Genomic DNA, 17,761 nt, shown 5'->3' with positions numbered 1-17,761 from the left:
CTCACCATCAATTACAATCTCTTTACTTTGAACTTTCGTGTTGAACATTACTTTGGCTTTACTTTTATTAATTTATAAACCTACTTTGAGACTTTCCTTGTTTAGATCACTCAGCATATCTTGCAAGTCTTCTGCTCTTTCTGAAATAAGAATAATGTCATCCGCAAATCTTAGGTGGTTCAAACAATCGCCATTAATCTTTAAACCTTTCTTTTCCCAACTCAACCTTCTGGAAATATCTTCCAAGCAGCTTTGAATAATTTGGGTGAAATTGTATCGCCTTGTCGTACTCCTATCCCCGTCATAATCTTTTCTGTATCTTTATGTAGTCGAATTATAGCGTTATCCTGCTTGCGTAGCGAGTTTAGTACTGCTATTTGTTCTACCGAGTCAAAGGCCTTCTCGTAGTCTACAAAAGCTAAACACAAAGGTATATTGTATTCTGTCGTTTTCTAGATTAGTTGGTTTATCGCCTGCAAGTGGTCTAGAGTCAAATATCCTCTCTTAACCCATTAAACTCCGATGACAAGATGTCTTGTCATTTGGTCAAATAAAACAAAAAATCATAAAACACCAAAATGTTTGATCAAACACCAGAAAAGTATGACGTCAGTCCGCGAGCGAAGCGAGGACTGACGTCGTACTTTTCTGGTGTTTGATCAAACATTTTGGTGTTTTATGATTTTTTGTTTTATTTGACCAAATGACAAGACATCTTGTCATCGGAGTTTAATGGGTTAAAGCCTGCCTGTTCTCTCGGTTGGTTTCCATCTAAAACTTGACTTAGTCTATTTGTAAGGATCTTGGAGAATACTTTATATACATTTGATAGAAAGCTAATCGGTCGATAGTTCCTAAGGTCCTTCTGGTCTCCTTTTTTTATGAACCAAAATCACTATAGCATTGCGCCACGCATCATGAGCGCTTTCTTGACGTAAGCACTGAGTGTACAACTCAGCTAATTTAATATGAACTAATTCACCTACGTCTTTCAATAGATCTATCGATATACCATCTTTCCCAGGGGCTTTTCCTCGTTTCATAGTTTTTAGAGCAAATTCTACTTCTTCCTTTGTAATCTCTGGTACACTACTAACGTCTACACATGAATATACTGACTCAACTACGGTCCTCGACGAGTAAAGCTCTTGGTGAAATTCTTCTACTCTTTTTACCATCCTGTCCCTGCATTTAATGACTTCTCCATTTCTATCATTTAAACATATCATTTGCTGTTTTCCTAAACCATGTTTGCTCTAGGTCAGTTTAATACTTTTACCTTTCCGAACAGTTTCCTGTATTTCATCTATGTTTCTCTCTCTTTTCTCTAATCTCTGCCTTTTGTTGATAAACTTGTTTAGTTCTACTCTTTCTATTTCGTCTCTCCTTTTAATCTGCATGGTCCTTCTTCTTTAAATTAGGTCATCTGTAGCATTGGAGTATTTGTTTTCTCTGCTTTTTTTTTCTTTCTTTCTTTCTTTGCCGATTCCCTAATGATATTCACTAAATTCAAATTAGCTTCCACGGTGTCCTCGTTATTTCTTAGGGCTTCGAATCTATTTTTGATTTCTAACTGAAATTTCTCATTGTTATCCTTAACCTTTGCAAGACTTATTTTCTTTCTTAAAATTAGTTTATTTCTCTCGGCTCTGAAATTGAATTTAGCTGTGCAACCTACCATTCTATGGTCAATACCTATATTGACTTTATCTATCACCGTAACATTGCTAACGCTTTTGTTCTCGTCTCCTAATAGTCTATTTCGTTCTTTGTTGTTCCATTTGGACTTCTCCATGTCCATTTACGACCTATACGCTTTTGAAAGAAAGTATTCATTATCTTCATGTTGCAGTTCTCTGCAAAACTGACTAACATCTCGCCTCTGTCATTTCTTTCACCTACTCCAAACTTACCAATGCACGTCTCATCTCCCTTCTTCTCCCCCACTTTAGCATTAAAGTCGCCTATTACCAACGTGTACTTACTTTTTTCTTGATCCATTACCTGATTTAAATCATCATAGAACGACTCAATTTCATCGTCTGAACTCTGTGAAGTTGGTGTATAAACCTGAAAACTATTTTACAGTGTACCTTTTACACGGCCTAATCACAATCCAAGCTACCCTGTCTGACAAACTATTGAATTTGACTACGTTAACAGCAACCTCTCGGTTGATCAAGAATTCTACTCCACTAGATCTTTCTTTGCCCTTGCCTCTATAGTAGAACAGGTGGTGACCATCTTGTAATTGTATCAGCTTTTCTTCCGTTCTTCGGACTTTATTCAGTCCTACGATATCCCACTTGATGCTGTCTAGTTCTTCCATTAAACTCTCCAGCCTGTGATCTTCTGAGAGACTTCTTACGTTGTAGGTATAGATCTTAATTTTCTTCATGTTGTTTAATGTCCAAGACTTGGATCTGCTTGGACAGTGCTTACTCACATTCGGTGGCACACTACTCGTAAGCACACAAGGCAATGCGGCTGGACCTTTAGGAGACGATGATCCAACAGGAACGCCCGGCTTTGTTATTGATGTGCTGTTCATGTTGGCTATGAAAGGGGGTTGGCAGTAATCTCATCTCCGTGCTAACTGGTTTCTGGTGAGATATTTCTCTGGTGTCACCTTTTTCATTACATTCGGTGAAGCCCTATATCTATAGGGTGCCCAATGCTCCACGCCGTCATTATGACGGTACCCCATATATCTATGAGGAATTTCCCTGTTCGCCATCAGTGACGTACCAGTTTACAGTGGGTCCTGCGACTGTGCGTGTGAGCTGCTTTTTTATCTTTCTTACAAAACCTGTTCGATATGGGTGACCCTGCAGAGATTTTTTTCTCTATCGACATAGCTTTTGTAGTCATTAAAATTCTCAAGCCTATTCACCACGTGAAGGTGTTAACTCTCGGATTATATATATACATTTAATAGAAAACCTACACCGCCATTATTTCATGATTATTTACATACGACGTCATAGTCCGACAGGCCCTGAGTTAGATTTTTTCAGCACGTTGTAGAGCTGGTATACGTGGCTGTGCTTCGTACAGGCCAAACAAGTGTACCTTCTTCATTTTGCAAGTGCAATGATTATAGTTTTAAGGTATCTTAGTGCATGCGTAATATGTTCGCATTTGGTATTTGCTGCACTTCAATTCTATTTGGCATTCTGAGCAGGGGTCGTGTCGGTATTTATCAAGATGTTTCTCAGTCTCACAGCTAGTATTACCTCTATCATCAGCAAGCTCTTATCATTCTGGGTATTTTGAACCCCAGCTATAAGTACCGCAAACTAATAGTAATGTCAGTTGCTGTTTAGAAAAAAAATATTGAGATGTGTGAACATCTTAATATTTACAAAAGGGTTAGGTTAGATCAGGTCTCACAGCTGTAAATCTTACCTCCATCATTGGCTAGCTCTTATTATTGAATACTTGAGCCCCATGTATTAGTATCAGAAATCAATAGTAACTTTGGTATCGACTTTTAGAAAATTGAGACTGACGAACATTTTGGTATAGGGGTATTCTCTGTCAGATCAACAAATGCATAACACACTCATCTCTCCGATTTTGCTGAAATTTGGTGTATAGGTAGTTGTAGAGCTCTAAGCATATTTCTGAAATTTTAAGGTCAATCCGAACAACCATTCAGATATTTTAAGGTTATATGTGATTCACTAACATATGGCGACCATAACAAAGGTAATAAAAGTTATATGAATGTATACATATTTAGAATCAGAAAAAGACAAGGAATTCAATGATCAAAATTGAAACAAAAAATACACACACACACACACACACACATATATATATATATATATATATATATATATATATATATATATATATATATATATATATATACACATACAATATATATATATATATATATATATATATATATAAGAAAAATGAAGGCATAATTTTTGGCTATTAGAATCAGTAAAAAAAAAAAGGGTTCTTTATGCTAGTATTTTTTATTTAAGACATAAGTGTGAAAAGTATGTACAATTGACAGACAGTGTATAAATACGGCACTCACTTATGTGTTGATTATATAAAAAATACTGGTATAAACTTTTTTTTGCTGCTTGTAATAGCAAAAGCTTATGTCCTCATTTTTCTCATCCATAAAATCCAGGAGGAGCCAAGATAAGAGGGAGGGAGGGAGGGAGGTGGGTGAATGGGAGTATAGTGGGGATGGAATGGGTGGGAGGGGATTTTATGTCTTTTTTTTTTTTTTTTTTTTTTGGCTACTTCCCTTGTAAGGGAGAAAAGGCCTTTGGTACATGTATGTCTGTATCTATCTATCTATGTAGTATATACTGTATATATATATATTATATATGTATGTATATATATTTGGGATGAAGGCCATTCAGAATACATGTTCTATTGAAGTCAACAGCAGTTACAGCAATATTCAGTTTGTAGTTTGCTTTTTCAATTTTTCTTACGGTGTTCCGATATTCGTAGGTGAAGGTACTAAGTAAATTTCTAAAATCCATGATAACTCGAGACGTCTTTCAGCTTTCACTCGGCCATCTTTAGGAGTGTATGTATAGTTGTGTTAGGTTGAAATGGTGATATTTGCTTATGTTGGCACTGGGGGAGGTGACCTTTGTGCGGAAGGTGGCACTTCATCGGGTGCTGTCTGTCTAAGTCATTGTGGAGCTCCGTGTGTTGCTTGTGAGCTTCTAGCTGAGGGAAGAGTGGAAACAGGCATTTGTTGGACATTTATAGCAGGTTTTAAGTTGTGAATATACACAGCTTCCATCATTCATAATCTCCTGGTGTCATGTTCTCTGTGTAGGATTACTGTATTTTCTTCCATCAGTTTTCTGCTCAGTGTTTGCCCATGTGTCCTGTTGTTATGGAGGCATATCTCTGCATCCTGTAAGTGCGCTGTGATTCTTTTGGACTGTGATAGAATTATCTTCAGTTCTGAGATGTAAAAAGGGACATAAGATTCACCCTTAGTAGAGGCAAAATTGATTCCATAAGATTCCAAATGGTGTCGATGGTATGCCATAAGTGAGTTTACTATGCAAAGTGATATGCAAATATATCAGCACACACTTTGTGATCACCCACTTTATCCCCAGCATGAGATAATACTATACAGGAGGGATAGGTGGTGAAAATTTCCTTATGATCTTGTAAACTCTATTCCACACCTGCATAAGTGGGATGTGGGCTGTAATTGAGGAGGTATATTTTTCCAAGACATTGTGCAATTTTTAGGATTGATCAAGCCAGAACCTATGCTAGTCAGAAGGATTCCATACACTGGGGGTACCCAAGATGTCAGCAAAGACAAGAGAAAGCAGCACATTTCACCCACACTACAGCTGTCAAGTGATTGTTCCATCAAGGTAGCAGATGTTTGGAATGCTCCAGAATGTAAATTATCAGTAAAATATGTTGCAGTGGCATTAGAAGAGTTGAGAGAAATTTCAGTGCCTGAATTTAGAATTCCTAATGCCTCATCCTCTATAAAAGAAGTAAATGAAACAATTCTGGGGTTGACTGTGCTGTCTCTTGACAACAGGTGGGGCAATTCTATTGGAGGAATTTGAATATTATTATTTTGAGGATGGTTTAAGGGGAGGTCAAGAGAGGAATTTCCTTGATATTTCACTCGGCTGCTGAGGTTTGTCTTGTCTAGAGATGCTTGTCTCACCGGTAACCCCAGATTGGGGCTCTGATGTAGCTGTAGGAATCTGGTGAGGGGCCATTTGATGCTCCCAAAGGATTATTGGGAGGACATCTGTTGAGTGAAGGGACTCGGCACATCCTCAGGAATGTTTCTGGTGACTGAGGCCGAGCAGTCCTGTCTTCTTGAGGAATGCCATGGCTGGAATGGGGTTTTCCCAAAATATCCTGTAGAGTGTATATTGTGTTGTTGGTGTGCGTGATTGTGTACAATGTACTCTTCCATAATGTGTTGTATAGAATGGGGATGAAGTGTTACATCCTGGACAGTTATTTATGATGTCATCCAGCCTGTTCTGGTAAATTAGAAAGGCTGAATGGTGACTGCACTGTAGTCTGGCCAGGTGGACTTTGTCCTATTGAGGGAGAGGGGATTCAGAGGGATGGATATCAGGGGGTCTGGCAACAAAATTTGGCAATGAATTGCCATATGTCTGGTTTTGTTTTTTAAAAATGTGTTTGTTTTTGGTTTACTATATTATGAGTTCTTGATTAGGAATCCATATGAGCATGGACTTATACGAAATGGGCTTCTGTTATGGGAGTCTGTTATGTTTCTGAGGATACTGTGGAGGGTTTTGGTGATGTAAAAGAGGATTTTGTAATGGAATGCTTTGCTAAAGATGAGGTGGAGGGAATTGTTGAAGATACAGTGGAAGGTTTATCTGGATGATTTTACAAAATAGACAACTTATTCTGGACTGTAACAGCAGGAGCAGGGTACGGGGGGAAATTGATGGTTGAGAAAGACAGGAAGGTGCCTTAACCCATTAAACTCTGATGACAATATTCTTGTCATTTGGTCAAATAAAACAAAAAATCATAAAACACCAAAATGTTTGATCAAACAGCACCAGAAAAATATTTTTCAGGTGCTGTTTGATCAAACATTTTGGTGTTTTATGATTTTTTGTTTTATTTGACCAAATGACAAGAATATTGTCATCGGAATTTAATGGGTTAAAGGTATTTGATGGAGTACAGGGAGGAGGAGGAGGAGGAGTATGTCTGAAATGAAGTTCTCACTAGGCAGTACCAAGACTAATGAACTGAATATTATCTAGTTGAAGAATGTCTTCTTCAAGACAGTACTCTTTGCATTGTTGAGAGCATATTGGGTGAGCTTCTCTGCAATGGAACCAATAAGGTTCTGATTCATAACCTAACCTAGGGTGTGAGTCAAGAGCAGAGTACTGACCATTTTGGGGACAATTTGTACTATTCTTCCTTTTGTGACTGAACTCATAACGCTGATAACACAGTAAAAGGTAGTTAATGAAAACTTTTACTGGGAAGGAAAAAGGACTATTTATTCACTCAGGAAGACGTGAACCATAAAATGTATGATCATGTTACTATTTTCCCTTATTTTTGTGGCTTATTGAGTATTATTAGGACATAATTGATATTTCTGAGAGTTTGCATAGGTCATGGCCCTAGGTATGCCCTTTACAGTAATTAAATGTTCAGTGTGGTTTGATGGATTAAAAAAATCCATCTAAAGGGCAAGGTAGATTGAAGAGTGTGACTTGTATCTTTACCTCAGATCAACACAATTTTACCATATTTCGTAGGGAACACTCCATTCTCTATTTCTAGATGATTAGCAGCATGGATAAAGTTACTTTTGTGTTCCTAATAGTATGCCACAAATCAGTAAGGTGTATGGGTGTGGTGAAATTTGGGGTCAAATTCTTTAGCATTATCGAGGAGGTTAGGACAGTAATCATTCTCGCTGTCAGCTACATTGCATGATCAAATGATCTCAGCAGTTAGGTTGTTGCCTCCAGGATGTAAGGAATTTATTGCCTCATATGCAGTTCTGGCAGTATTATCAGATGTAATTGTCACATAGCATCAATTGGAAAGACAGTCACCATCATATATGAGAAGGATGTGGAGAATTGTTCTGAAAGGCTTGAAAATGGAGTGGATAGCATGCTATGATCAGGATGTGTTGATGTTGATTATTTGAAGGGTGTCGAGACAGGACTTGGGAGGTGACCTGGGGGGTCTTCCAGCATGATAAATAGCAGCAGTGGGAATACGAGCTCCAACCTGGAAATACATAGCATTACCATCATGTCCAGAGAGGGATGTTTCAAGTCTGGTGGACCTCCCCTCAAAGACAAGAGGATTTTTTAAGTGTATCCATATAGATATTTTGTAATTTAATTGTCTCCAGGGGCCAAGGGCGACCACCTACTAGGACTGAGGGGAGTGAGCACTGGCCATCACAAACATGGTATCTCGTGCTCATAGTAACCACTCATTTTAAAAAGATGTTCTTTATGAATCGAAAGTTTGTTCACAACAGATATGAGACACCCCCCCCCCCCACAACTCATCCCAGTCCAGTCATCCAACCATCTAACACAGGACAACCTTATGATGGTCCTTCTGGAAGGTATCACTGTTGGCATATACAGGCAGCCTACTTTCAGGAGTTATTTCATCTTGTCCCTCATTAACGACCTAGGTACCATGGGTGGCCCTTTCCCCTCCAAGTAAAGAAGAGCTGGGCCTGAAGCCCCCTCTAGTCTTGCTTGCCAGGTCATAAGGACATGTAAGCCCCCCCTCCCCCCTGACAAGATGGTTCTCATTAAGGGAGCACAGCTAAGTGAATGCGAGATAAACGAAAGGGTGTGAGATCTGTGAAATGTGGGTGTATGTTTTGACTCTGTCACTCCCAATATAGGAGGACAAGGGACAAGGCCTATTGGTATAAACTATTGCTACTACTTATAGATGGTACATTGGTTGGAAAGTACCTCATGTTGAAGTTGATCTGACAACTGTGTGTTTATATTGTAGTGAAACAGTATGAATAGGTCAGGTCAAGCACCATTATAATGGCCAGTTTACCATCTTTAAAATTTTTGCTATATTTAAGAAGTTGCTATGTGTGTGTGTGTATAGATATGACCAAATAAATTCTAGCAGTCAAGTAGCATGAATATATAGATGGACACCATCTCAAGGTTAGGCATGCAGAGAAGCATTTTGTAATGGAAGCTGATGTGGGAAATGTTCAAATTAGACCAAAGCTTGCATAATATCCAACTATATATTCATTAATGCTAATAGGCAGGGACACCATCTAAACTAAGATAATACTGATATCAAATAAAAGTTCCACAAAGAGAATAAGGATTTTTCTTTCTTTCAAAAATATCACACAATTGTCAGAAATGGTAAAGGAGATGTCACAGGCTTTCTGAAAGATGACTGGATTAGTGTACTGTATGCAATGACTCTTATGTATAAATGATCTGTTGATTGAAAATATTAAAGGATTAGTTCTCATTGTCATCTCATCATTTTCAAATTTACTGGGATTGCACCTTTGATAGGAGTTCCTGCCTGAGTACTTTATGGTTGTTGAGATTATTTTAGTAGGTATATATGATAGTTTTTTCTACTAGACAGACAAGTATTTTATTAATTATGACAAGACCAAAATATGGGAAGTACCTCTACAATTCCTTAGATCAATACTGTTTGTTACATTTTGCTAAAGTAGTAACACAGGTACACCACATACCAGTGTATCTTAGATGATGTGACTTGTATCAGTTATTTGAGTGAAATGAACTGGATAAACCTTCCTAGATTAGGTGATATTTAGATTCAGGTCTTGTGAGCCCAAACATGGAATGATATGGAGTTATATTAAAATAGGACTGCTGTAGATGGCTGGCCCTTTCCCCATTTCCAAATGTTGTGACATGATGAAAAAGTGAGAGCAAAATTTGAGTCATTCTGGTTTGTGGTGGGGTGAGTATGTATGTAGCTATTAGATGATTTTCAGCACATTTCTAATGAAAAAGTATAATGCAATATCATAGCACCATATCTGTTAGTGTTTCTACTTACGTTAAGTGATGACAGGTACAAAGGTTCTGTTTAGGTATAAATGAACTCGGTTATGAAATGGTTTATGTATGAAACATCCGTAATCATATTACCCTATTACAGTGTATTATACAATTTCAAAGAGATGTCAATCTTATATATATATTTTTTCTTTTCTTTTTCAGGATAAGGTTAACAATCACCATTTCTTTGGATGAGATATCCATAGATTCCATATGTGTTATATGTTGAAAAGGATCTGATGTGATATCTGCACCACAGTTATATTACAAGTCATCTTAAATATCATGTGATGACCTTTCCAGTGTGATCTGTGTGATTCTGCTTTCTCATAAAAGGGTGATCTCAAATGGCACAAAAGTCACCTCAAAGATCACATGGTGAGCCACACGGGAAAAAGCATTTCCAGTGTGACCTGTGTGATTCTGCTTTCTCACACAAGAGCTCTTTTACAAAGCATATGAGGACGCATACTGGAGAGAAGCCATTCCTGTGTAACCTGTGTGATGCAGCTTTCTCACAAAATCAGCATCTCAGTGATCACATTATGATCCACACAGGAGAGAAGCCTTTTCAGTGTGGGATGTGCGATTATGCTTTCTTAAAAAAGGAAACTCTCACGAGGCATATGATGACCCACACAGGAAAGAAATCCTTCCAGTGTGGCATGTGCAATAAAGCTTTCTCACGGAAGGATAACCTCACAAAGCATATGAAGACCCATACTGTAGAGAAGCCATACCAGTGTAGCATGTGTGATAAAGCTTTCCCAGAAAAGAGTTCTTTCAGACGGCATAGGATGACCCATGTAGGAGGGATGTCATTCCAATGTGGCCTGTGCAATAAAAATTTCATACAAAAGAATGAACTCAAAAAACATGTGATGCTCCATGCAGGAAAGAAGCCAATCCAGTGTAGTTTGTGTGATAAAGATTTCGTTTATAAGAGTCGACTCAAAAATCATATGATGATCCACACAGGAGAGAAGCCAATCCAATGTGTCATGTGCAGTAAAGCTTTCTTATGGAAATGTGAACTCAGACAGCATATGAGGACCCACACTGGAGAGAAGTCATTCCAGTGTTGTATGTGTGATAAAGCTTTCTCAGAAAAGGGTTCTCTCACACTGCATATAAGAACCCACACAGGAGAGAAGCCATTCCAGTGTGGCATGTGCGATAAAGCTTTCTCACGAAAGGGTTGTCTCACAAAGCATATGAGGACCCACACAGGAGAGAAGCCATTCCAGTGTGGCCTAAGCGATAAAGCTTTCCTACAAAAGAACCACTTCAAAGATCACGTAATGACCCACACATGAGGAATAGTTTTCCAGTGTGACTTGTGTGATTCTGCTTTCTCACAAAAGGGTTCTCTCTAACAGCATATGAGGACCCACACAGAAGAGAAGCCATTCCAGTGTTGCATGTGTGATAAGTCTTTTTCACAAAGAGGTCATCTCACACAGCATATAAAGACCCACACAGGGGAGAAGTCATTCCTGTGTGGCCTGTACTATAAAGCTTTCCCACATAAGTGTAATTTCATATATCACATGACGATCCATACAGAGAGAAGCCTTTTCGGTGTGTCCTGTGTGATCCTGATTTCTCACAAAAGGGTTCTCTCACACAGCATATTAGGACCCACATAGGAGAGAAGCCTTTCTAGTGTGACCTGTGCTATAAAGCTTTCCCACATAAGTGTAATCTCATATATCACATGTGATCCATACAGGAGAGAAGCCTTTTCTGTGTGATCCTGACTTCTCACAAAAGGGTGCTCTCACACAGCTTTCTCAGAAGAGATCTCTCAAAAAGCATTTGAAGGCCCAAATTGGAGAGAAACCATTCCTTTGCGATGCAGGCTTTATCACCAAAGAATTAGCCCAAATATCATGTGATGACCCACACATATACGGCTCGGTGGTGGATTGGTAAAGCACTGGCCTCACAAGCCAGAGAACTGGGGTTCGATTCCCCGGCCGGGTGGAGATAAGTTGGGTTTGTCTCCTTTCACGTGTAACCCCTGTTCACCTAGCAGTGAGTAGGTACGGGACGTTAATCAAGGAGTTGTGACCTTGCTGTCCCGGTGTGTGGTGTGTGAGTGGTCTTAGACCTACCCAGAGATCGGCAATAATGAGCTCTGAGCTCACTGCCGTAGGGTGGTGTCTGGCTGTCTCGATAGAGACTGCAGCAGATCCGAGGTGAATACAGGAGAGTAGCCTTTCCAATGCGACCTGTGCAATTCTGCTTTCATATAAAAGTGGCTTCTCCTCATATGGTGAATGGCACTAGAGGAAAGCCATTCCAGTGTGACCTGTGCCATGAGAAATGTTTCTTCTAAATTGTATGCACGTGTGAGTGCACCCATGTTTTACAACTAACATACTTACATATACCAAAGGCTTTTCCCCCTTTACAAGGGAGTTGGCCAAAGTCAAAAGGCACAATTCCACTCCCATTTCATCCCCACCCACTCCACTCCTAATTGCCACCCTTTCCTCCCTTTCATCATGGTTCCTCCTGGATGAAGGGTCATCCCTGCATCTCGCCCATTGCCCTGGGTCAAAAGCAATACAGGAAGATACAGCAAATCCACAGCAAGGTCACTTCATTTAATTGGCAACCTCCACCCCTCTGTCCCCTCATGCAGAAACATTGAAGTTGGGGAGAAATTCCTCTGGGCTACATCAAAATATTATATACTCATAACCTCTCCCTAACCCCCCATCCCCCACCCTTTCCCTTCCAAGTATTACAGTGTCATCCATGCACAACCATTCTCCACTCACCCGTATCTTCTGCCTTTTCCCTTCCCTTTCTGAACAGACATCTCCCTCTGTTTCATTATCTTTTTAACCCCCTCCATCCATCTCGTCCTCATGTTCACCCCATCCACCTCTGCCTTCCACTCACTTATGTCAAATTCAAAGGAAGCAAAGGGTGTGAAGCAAAAAACAAACTGGTACCTGCTAGCGAGTGAATGGCTGAATGAAATAATGAAAACTGCCATGCCCATCTACAGGACAGATTCTCTGAGGGTGAAATACAAGAATGGTCAGCGCTTGGCCTTCGAGCCAAAAAGTCCATAAATCAATCAAGAATGGTCAGTGTTTGATACCTCCTCTATTTCATATTGTGATTTCTCATGATACCCCCACTATTTCATATTGTGATTTCTCATGATTTTCTGGCTGATAGTGCAGAAATAATTAGTTTAATGATTTCAAATTTTCTGTGCATGAAAAAATATAAATCCTAAATGATATAAAGATTTACACAATTTAGTTTTTGCTCTTCTGAATGAATAGTTCTGTGACTTGGCAAAGTTGATGGAAATTGGAGAAACCCTCCTTGAGTCCAGTGCAGACTGGGACCAAAGTTATAGTCCAGTGACTCAGATAAAGAAAAGTACCGGTAATTTAGAAACCATTTAAGAAAATGTCATTTGCATATACGTGAGTGAAAAACTACCAATTATATGGAAATTCAGTGAATTTAGATAGTGTATTTAAGGAGTGAGTCAATGCCAAGACAGAAAAGAGAAGAAATAAGAAGTTAGAAGCAAGAACTAAACAAGTTGAGAATTAGTTAACAATTTATTTCATTATGTATATTTAGTTATTTGCAAACTTAGAAAGTTTGAATAAACAATCAGACATTATTATTATTTCTTATTTCATACCACTACTAAGATATATATATATATATATAAGATATGTATTACATATTGTTGTCAGTTCTGTCATTGTTATCACACAATGGATTCTTGAAATACTAAATGAGTACAAAAAATATAGAGAAAAATGTATAAGTACATGGAATATCAAACTAGGTGGCACTCAGAGATCATATTCCTGCACCAATGTAAGGGTCATAAAATTGAAGAAGATAATTTTGACCTCATTATAAATAATACCGTAGGTCACTTTGTAGACATTCTATACATGACAGGATCACAAATTTGACCCACCCAAAAAGAAAAAAATGGATCCCCATGCATATCCAGATCTGACTCAAAATATATTGACTTGATTCTTGGCCTAAGACCCACCTTTCTACCAAAATTTCATCAAAATCTGATTATAGTTCTTTGAGTAAAGTTGCTAACAGACAAACCTAGAAACAAACATAACTTCCTTGGAGGAGGCAATGATACTTATGAAGAGTGCGCATTTGCTGAATTGGTCAGTATGATGACTGATAGGTGTGCATATACTATGCAAAGAAAGCAAAATTCTGCACTCACGTGGAATTTACTTTAGCAAACCTTTAATTTAGAAATAAAACTTACACCAGGCCACAAAATATCTTTGCTCATACTCTGTCTCAAGTTATCAGCCCGGAAAGTGTCACACCCTAGCATCAATATGGTGTAATATTTCATGTCCCCCATCGTCACGCCGTAGTGTGAGTATTGTAAAACTTATAAAATATATATCTGTATGGTTGTGTGCCATGTGCTGAACTGTACATTGAATTATATTAACAATCTAATTTTTTATTTAATGTATTAATTGTAGTTATATTCAGAATCATCTGATTGTATGTAGATTGTGTGGAGGTGTGGCAGCAGAGTAAATACACATCGGGAAGTGTTCCCGATGCCCAAGCCATGTAACAACTAATGGGCGCTCCACATAAATGCACAGTATTGACATAATTTGTGATGGTCATAAAGTGGAGGAAAATAAGGTGGCCAAACATCATATATTTGGCAGGACAATCCTATTATTTTATTTTATTTTTCAGCACTCTGTCCTACGTCCTGTGTCACATTAAGCAGGATGTTGATTAGTCCATTTTGGTGCCTAACAAAAAATTATATAAATTACCTTGTGTATTCTAAAACAGTAAGAACTGAAGGCCACAATAACCATTGATGTGTTTTTATCATAATTTTATGTAGTTGCTGTTTGGAACACAACACGTGGGGCCACAGTGTACGCATACAAGACAAGATATCAATGGAATACATGTTGGAGTTTGAGATTTCGACTCAAAGATTATGATCCTGAGTATCTGAGACGGTTAGGCCTAGTCTGCCGAAGTCAGCAGTGGGAAGTGGTTGACTAAATGTTCTTAATTTGAATAGATTGTGGTATTTAAGCTCCCAAAGAAATGCCAAAACGAAATGTGACGTCAATCTTGTTTACATTCTGATGCATGCCATGTGCATTCACTGTAAAATGCCGTGCTGATCTGTCAGAATGATCAGTGATCTTTCATATTTCGTGTGTTAGCAGAGTTTTATTAAGTATTTCGAAAATGGTTTATTGTGTCGCCGCAAATTGCAACAGTGATTCGACGAAACTTTCTGCTGCGGATGGAATTCATTTTCATTCTTTTCCGAAAGATCCTGTTCACAAAAACGACTGGATCATGGAAGCCTGGATTGAAAGCGAAACTGTTCGAAACATTTCGAAAAACTAGTACACTCGGGACCCTGGCCTTGCCGAGTCACTAGGAAGCCCATTCTAAAAGAAGATGCAACACCGACAATTTTTGTCATGGACGAGGCAAGCAAACGCCGTCGAAGGAGCTCTGCTGTTTGAAAAGAAGACAACACCGGGAGGTAGGTGTATCAGTCTGCTTATCATGTGTTTAGGTAGGCCTGTGTTATCTACGCTGTCACTGACAATCGTTAACAAGCATGGTTAAGCTTGACTAACGATTTTTCGGTGTTACTCGTTTCAGCCTATGAAATCCACCTCTGTTGTAACTCAAGCGCTTGTACCACCAAGTCCGAAGTTCCACAAACCTGTACATGTTTCCATATGGCCAAGAGCGGCAAACAGAGAGACACAAATGAACAGATCCATGACCAAAGATGTCGTATCAGATTGAGTTGTTGCCCAGTTTGGTTGAAGGAGGTGGCGTCAACCCATAGTGAACCTGTCACAGATGTCTCTGCGTCCCTATCCGAGGCAGTTGCCCTTTCTAGTAGTAGTGGGGAGTATCTATTGGTGGACGACATGGTGGATAACATGATGGACACCAAACTTGATTGGGAACCAGACATGACAGATACTCGGCACGTGGATTTGATGATCCTGACATGTAGGTTTTGATTATCACTTTGACTTTTTAAACAAACCAAAACAAGGATAGTAAAACACAAGGATATTTGGTTAGTAAAACACATCCTCCTTGCATGAACAGATGAACTATCCATGCACTGTGGACGTGGTCATCTTGGTGGTCGTTTGGATGTTTTTCCAACAAAACAAAATCAAAACCAGCCTTGTTGGGCATGCTGGGGCCTGGCAGATAGGACCAGGCCCATCAACGTCTGCTAGGTATTAGGCCTACCATATCATGCCTTCAGACCTTCATCCGCATGTCTGATGACAAACCAACGAAATCATGTGTCTGGTGTGGTGGATAGTGGTGTGCATTTATGTACGTAAATCGTGCATGCAGTAATGCATTCCAATGAACTCACCAGTCCTTATTTCCCGCACGTTCTGGGCGTTCATCCTCTAAGGATTCGTCGCTCACGATAAGTTCTTCGTCAGTTGAGTGTTGTTTGGCTACTCCGAGTTGGTTCGTACATGTACTTCTACCGTACCCACATTGGAACACGAAAGAGCATCCACATTCGATCAATCTTCTTCACTCGATGTGAAGTCACTTTCATAATGCGTGGCGGCCATATTGAAAAATGAAAACAGCAACATTTACTTCATCAGTATGCCCTAATGGTGGAAAATGTAACTGTCACATAAGTTCGTCTGCTATCGGTCACTTTTAAGAGCATGCTATTTGGATAAAACCAAGACTATAACGCGCTAGAAACGTGCGTTTTAGTGCTTTAACTTCTACTAAGTTATAATTTCATACATGAAATAACAAAAAATAAGGAAATCCAAAACTCCGAAAAATGCAAAAGGCGAGCCGGACTACAAATATAACCACCAGGCACCAAAACTGGGGCTCGTATCTCCTCAGGGCCTAACACAACAGATTTCCCTTTTCTTCACGTACCTCTGACACCTTGGAACACCTGGGTGTGAAGAGAGGGAGGGAGCCTGGAGGGAGTGACTACGAAAACTGCGCGGCCTCCTCTGACATAGATTCGACCACGGTCCTGCGTACCAACGGCTTCAAGAAACGTAAAAACAATTCCTTGCCCAACTCAAGGCATCTAGATATTACATAACTTGACACGCTAACCTTAAAACACACATGAAAAACATTTGGCTCTTAATATTCCTTAACCCATTAAACTCCGATGACAAGATGTCTTTTCATTTGGTCAAATAAAACAAAAAATCATAAAACACCAAAATGTTTGATCAAATACCAGAAAAATATGACGTCAGTCCTCCTCGCTTCGCTCGCGAGCGAAGCGAGGAGGACTGACGTCATATTTTTCTGGTGTTTGATCAAACATTTTGGTGTTTTATGATTTTTTGTTTTATTTGACCAAATGAAAAGACATCTTGTCATCGGAGTTTAATGGGTTAACACTATCAAAAATTGCCCTTGGGTGTCTGGACTTTTTGTAACCCGATCATAGGGGCCTCCCATGGTAGCATCGGAAGAGGTCGTAATCTTTCCCAGGCCGAGGATGTGTCCTGCCTATGGGCCTAACAAAAAATCAAAGAACACGTGGGAAGGCTTGGCCAACCCCGTGACAATCAAACATGACAAGGAAAATATTATGATTCGGTTGTGGAGTGTGACGATAATGTTTCCTTTGTAGATTGTGTACTGTAAAGTTGTTGTGCTAAAAATGTCTTTGGCTCTTACTAGTATTGGCGTTGCTTCGCCTTTTGCAGATTGTTTACTCCATTAATGATATAAAATGTTGAATAAAGCTTGAAGTTGGGAATAATCTTTGATATTATTCTCCAAGTCATGTGTCACCCTTGATGCGTCTATCCTCCTGCTCTGATATGTATGTTCTTTCTGCGTCTTACATGCACTACTTCGGTGTTGTTTTATTCATTTACAGACCCTTTCTACTTCTGTGTTCCATTTCTCCATCTTCTCATCCAGTTGCTCTGTCGTGTCAGCGAACACAGTCACATTATAGAAATAGAAAATACATACTGTCATGGGCGCTTCCTTGTTTGGTTTGACCCGAGTTAATGTAAAGAGTGGAACTTAAGTCGAGTCTAGGAGTAAGTCGAGTTCCAGTTGGGAAGCAAGCC

The 17,761-nt window shown here is 39.2% G+C and overlaps 1 protein-coding gene across 2 annotated transcripts; it reads left to right on the top strand.

Moving 5' to 3' along the window:
- The first annotated feature begins 2,750 nt into the window (after positions 1–2,750).
- On the top strand, positions 2,751–13,248 carry LOC143031283 (uncharacterized). 2 transcript variants are annotated; one of them, XM_076194917.1, is made up of 2 exons: positions 2,751–2,778; positions 9,768–13,248. In XM_076194917.1, exon 2 carries the CDS (start codon positions 9,953–9,955, stop codon positions 10,919–10,921), a length of 969 nt encoding a protein of 322 aa, XP_076051032.1. In that variant the 5' UTR covers positions 2,751–2,778; positions 9,768–9,952; the 3' UTR covers positions 10,922–13,248. The 2 variants fall into 2 exon arrangements, with proteins under 2 accessions (XP_076051032.1, XP_076051031.1); XM_076194916.1 differs by lacking the exon at positions 2,751–2,778 and adding an exon at positions 3,007–3,110.
- Positions 13,249–17,761: the final 4,513 nt, after the last annotated feature.

The sequence above is a fragment of the Oratosquilla oratoria genome, chromosome 12 (genome assembly GCF_046742065.1).
Source record: "Oratosquilla oratoria isolate Oo_2021 chromosome 12, ASM4674206v1, whole genome shotgun sequence".
Lineage (NCBI taxonomy): Eukaryota > Metazoa > Arthropoda > Malacostraca > Stomatopoda > Squillidae > Oratosquilla > Oratosquilla oratoria.
Note: the sequence above shows the minus strand (reverse complement) of the source record. Positions and strands in the feature narration are given on the sequence as shown.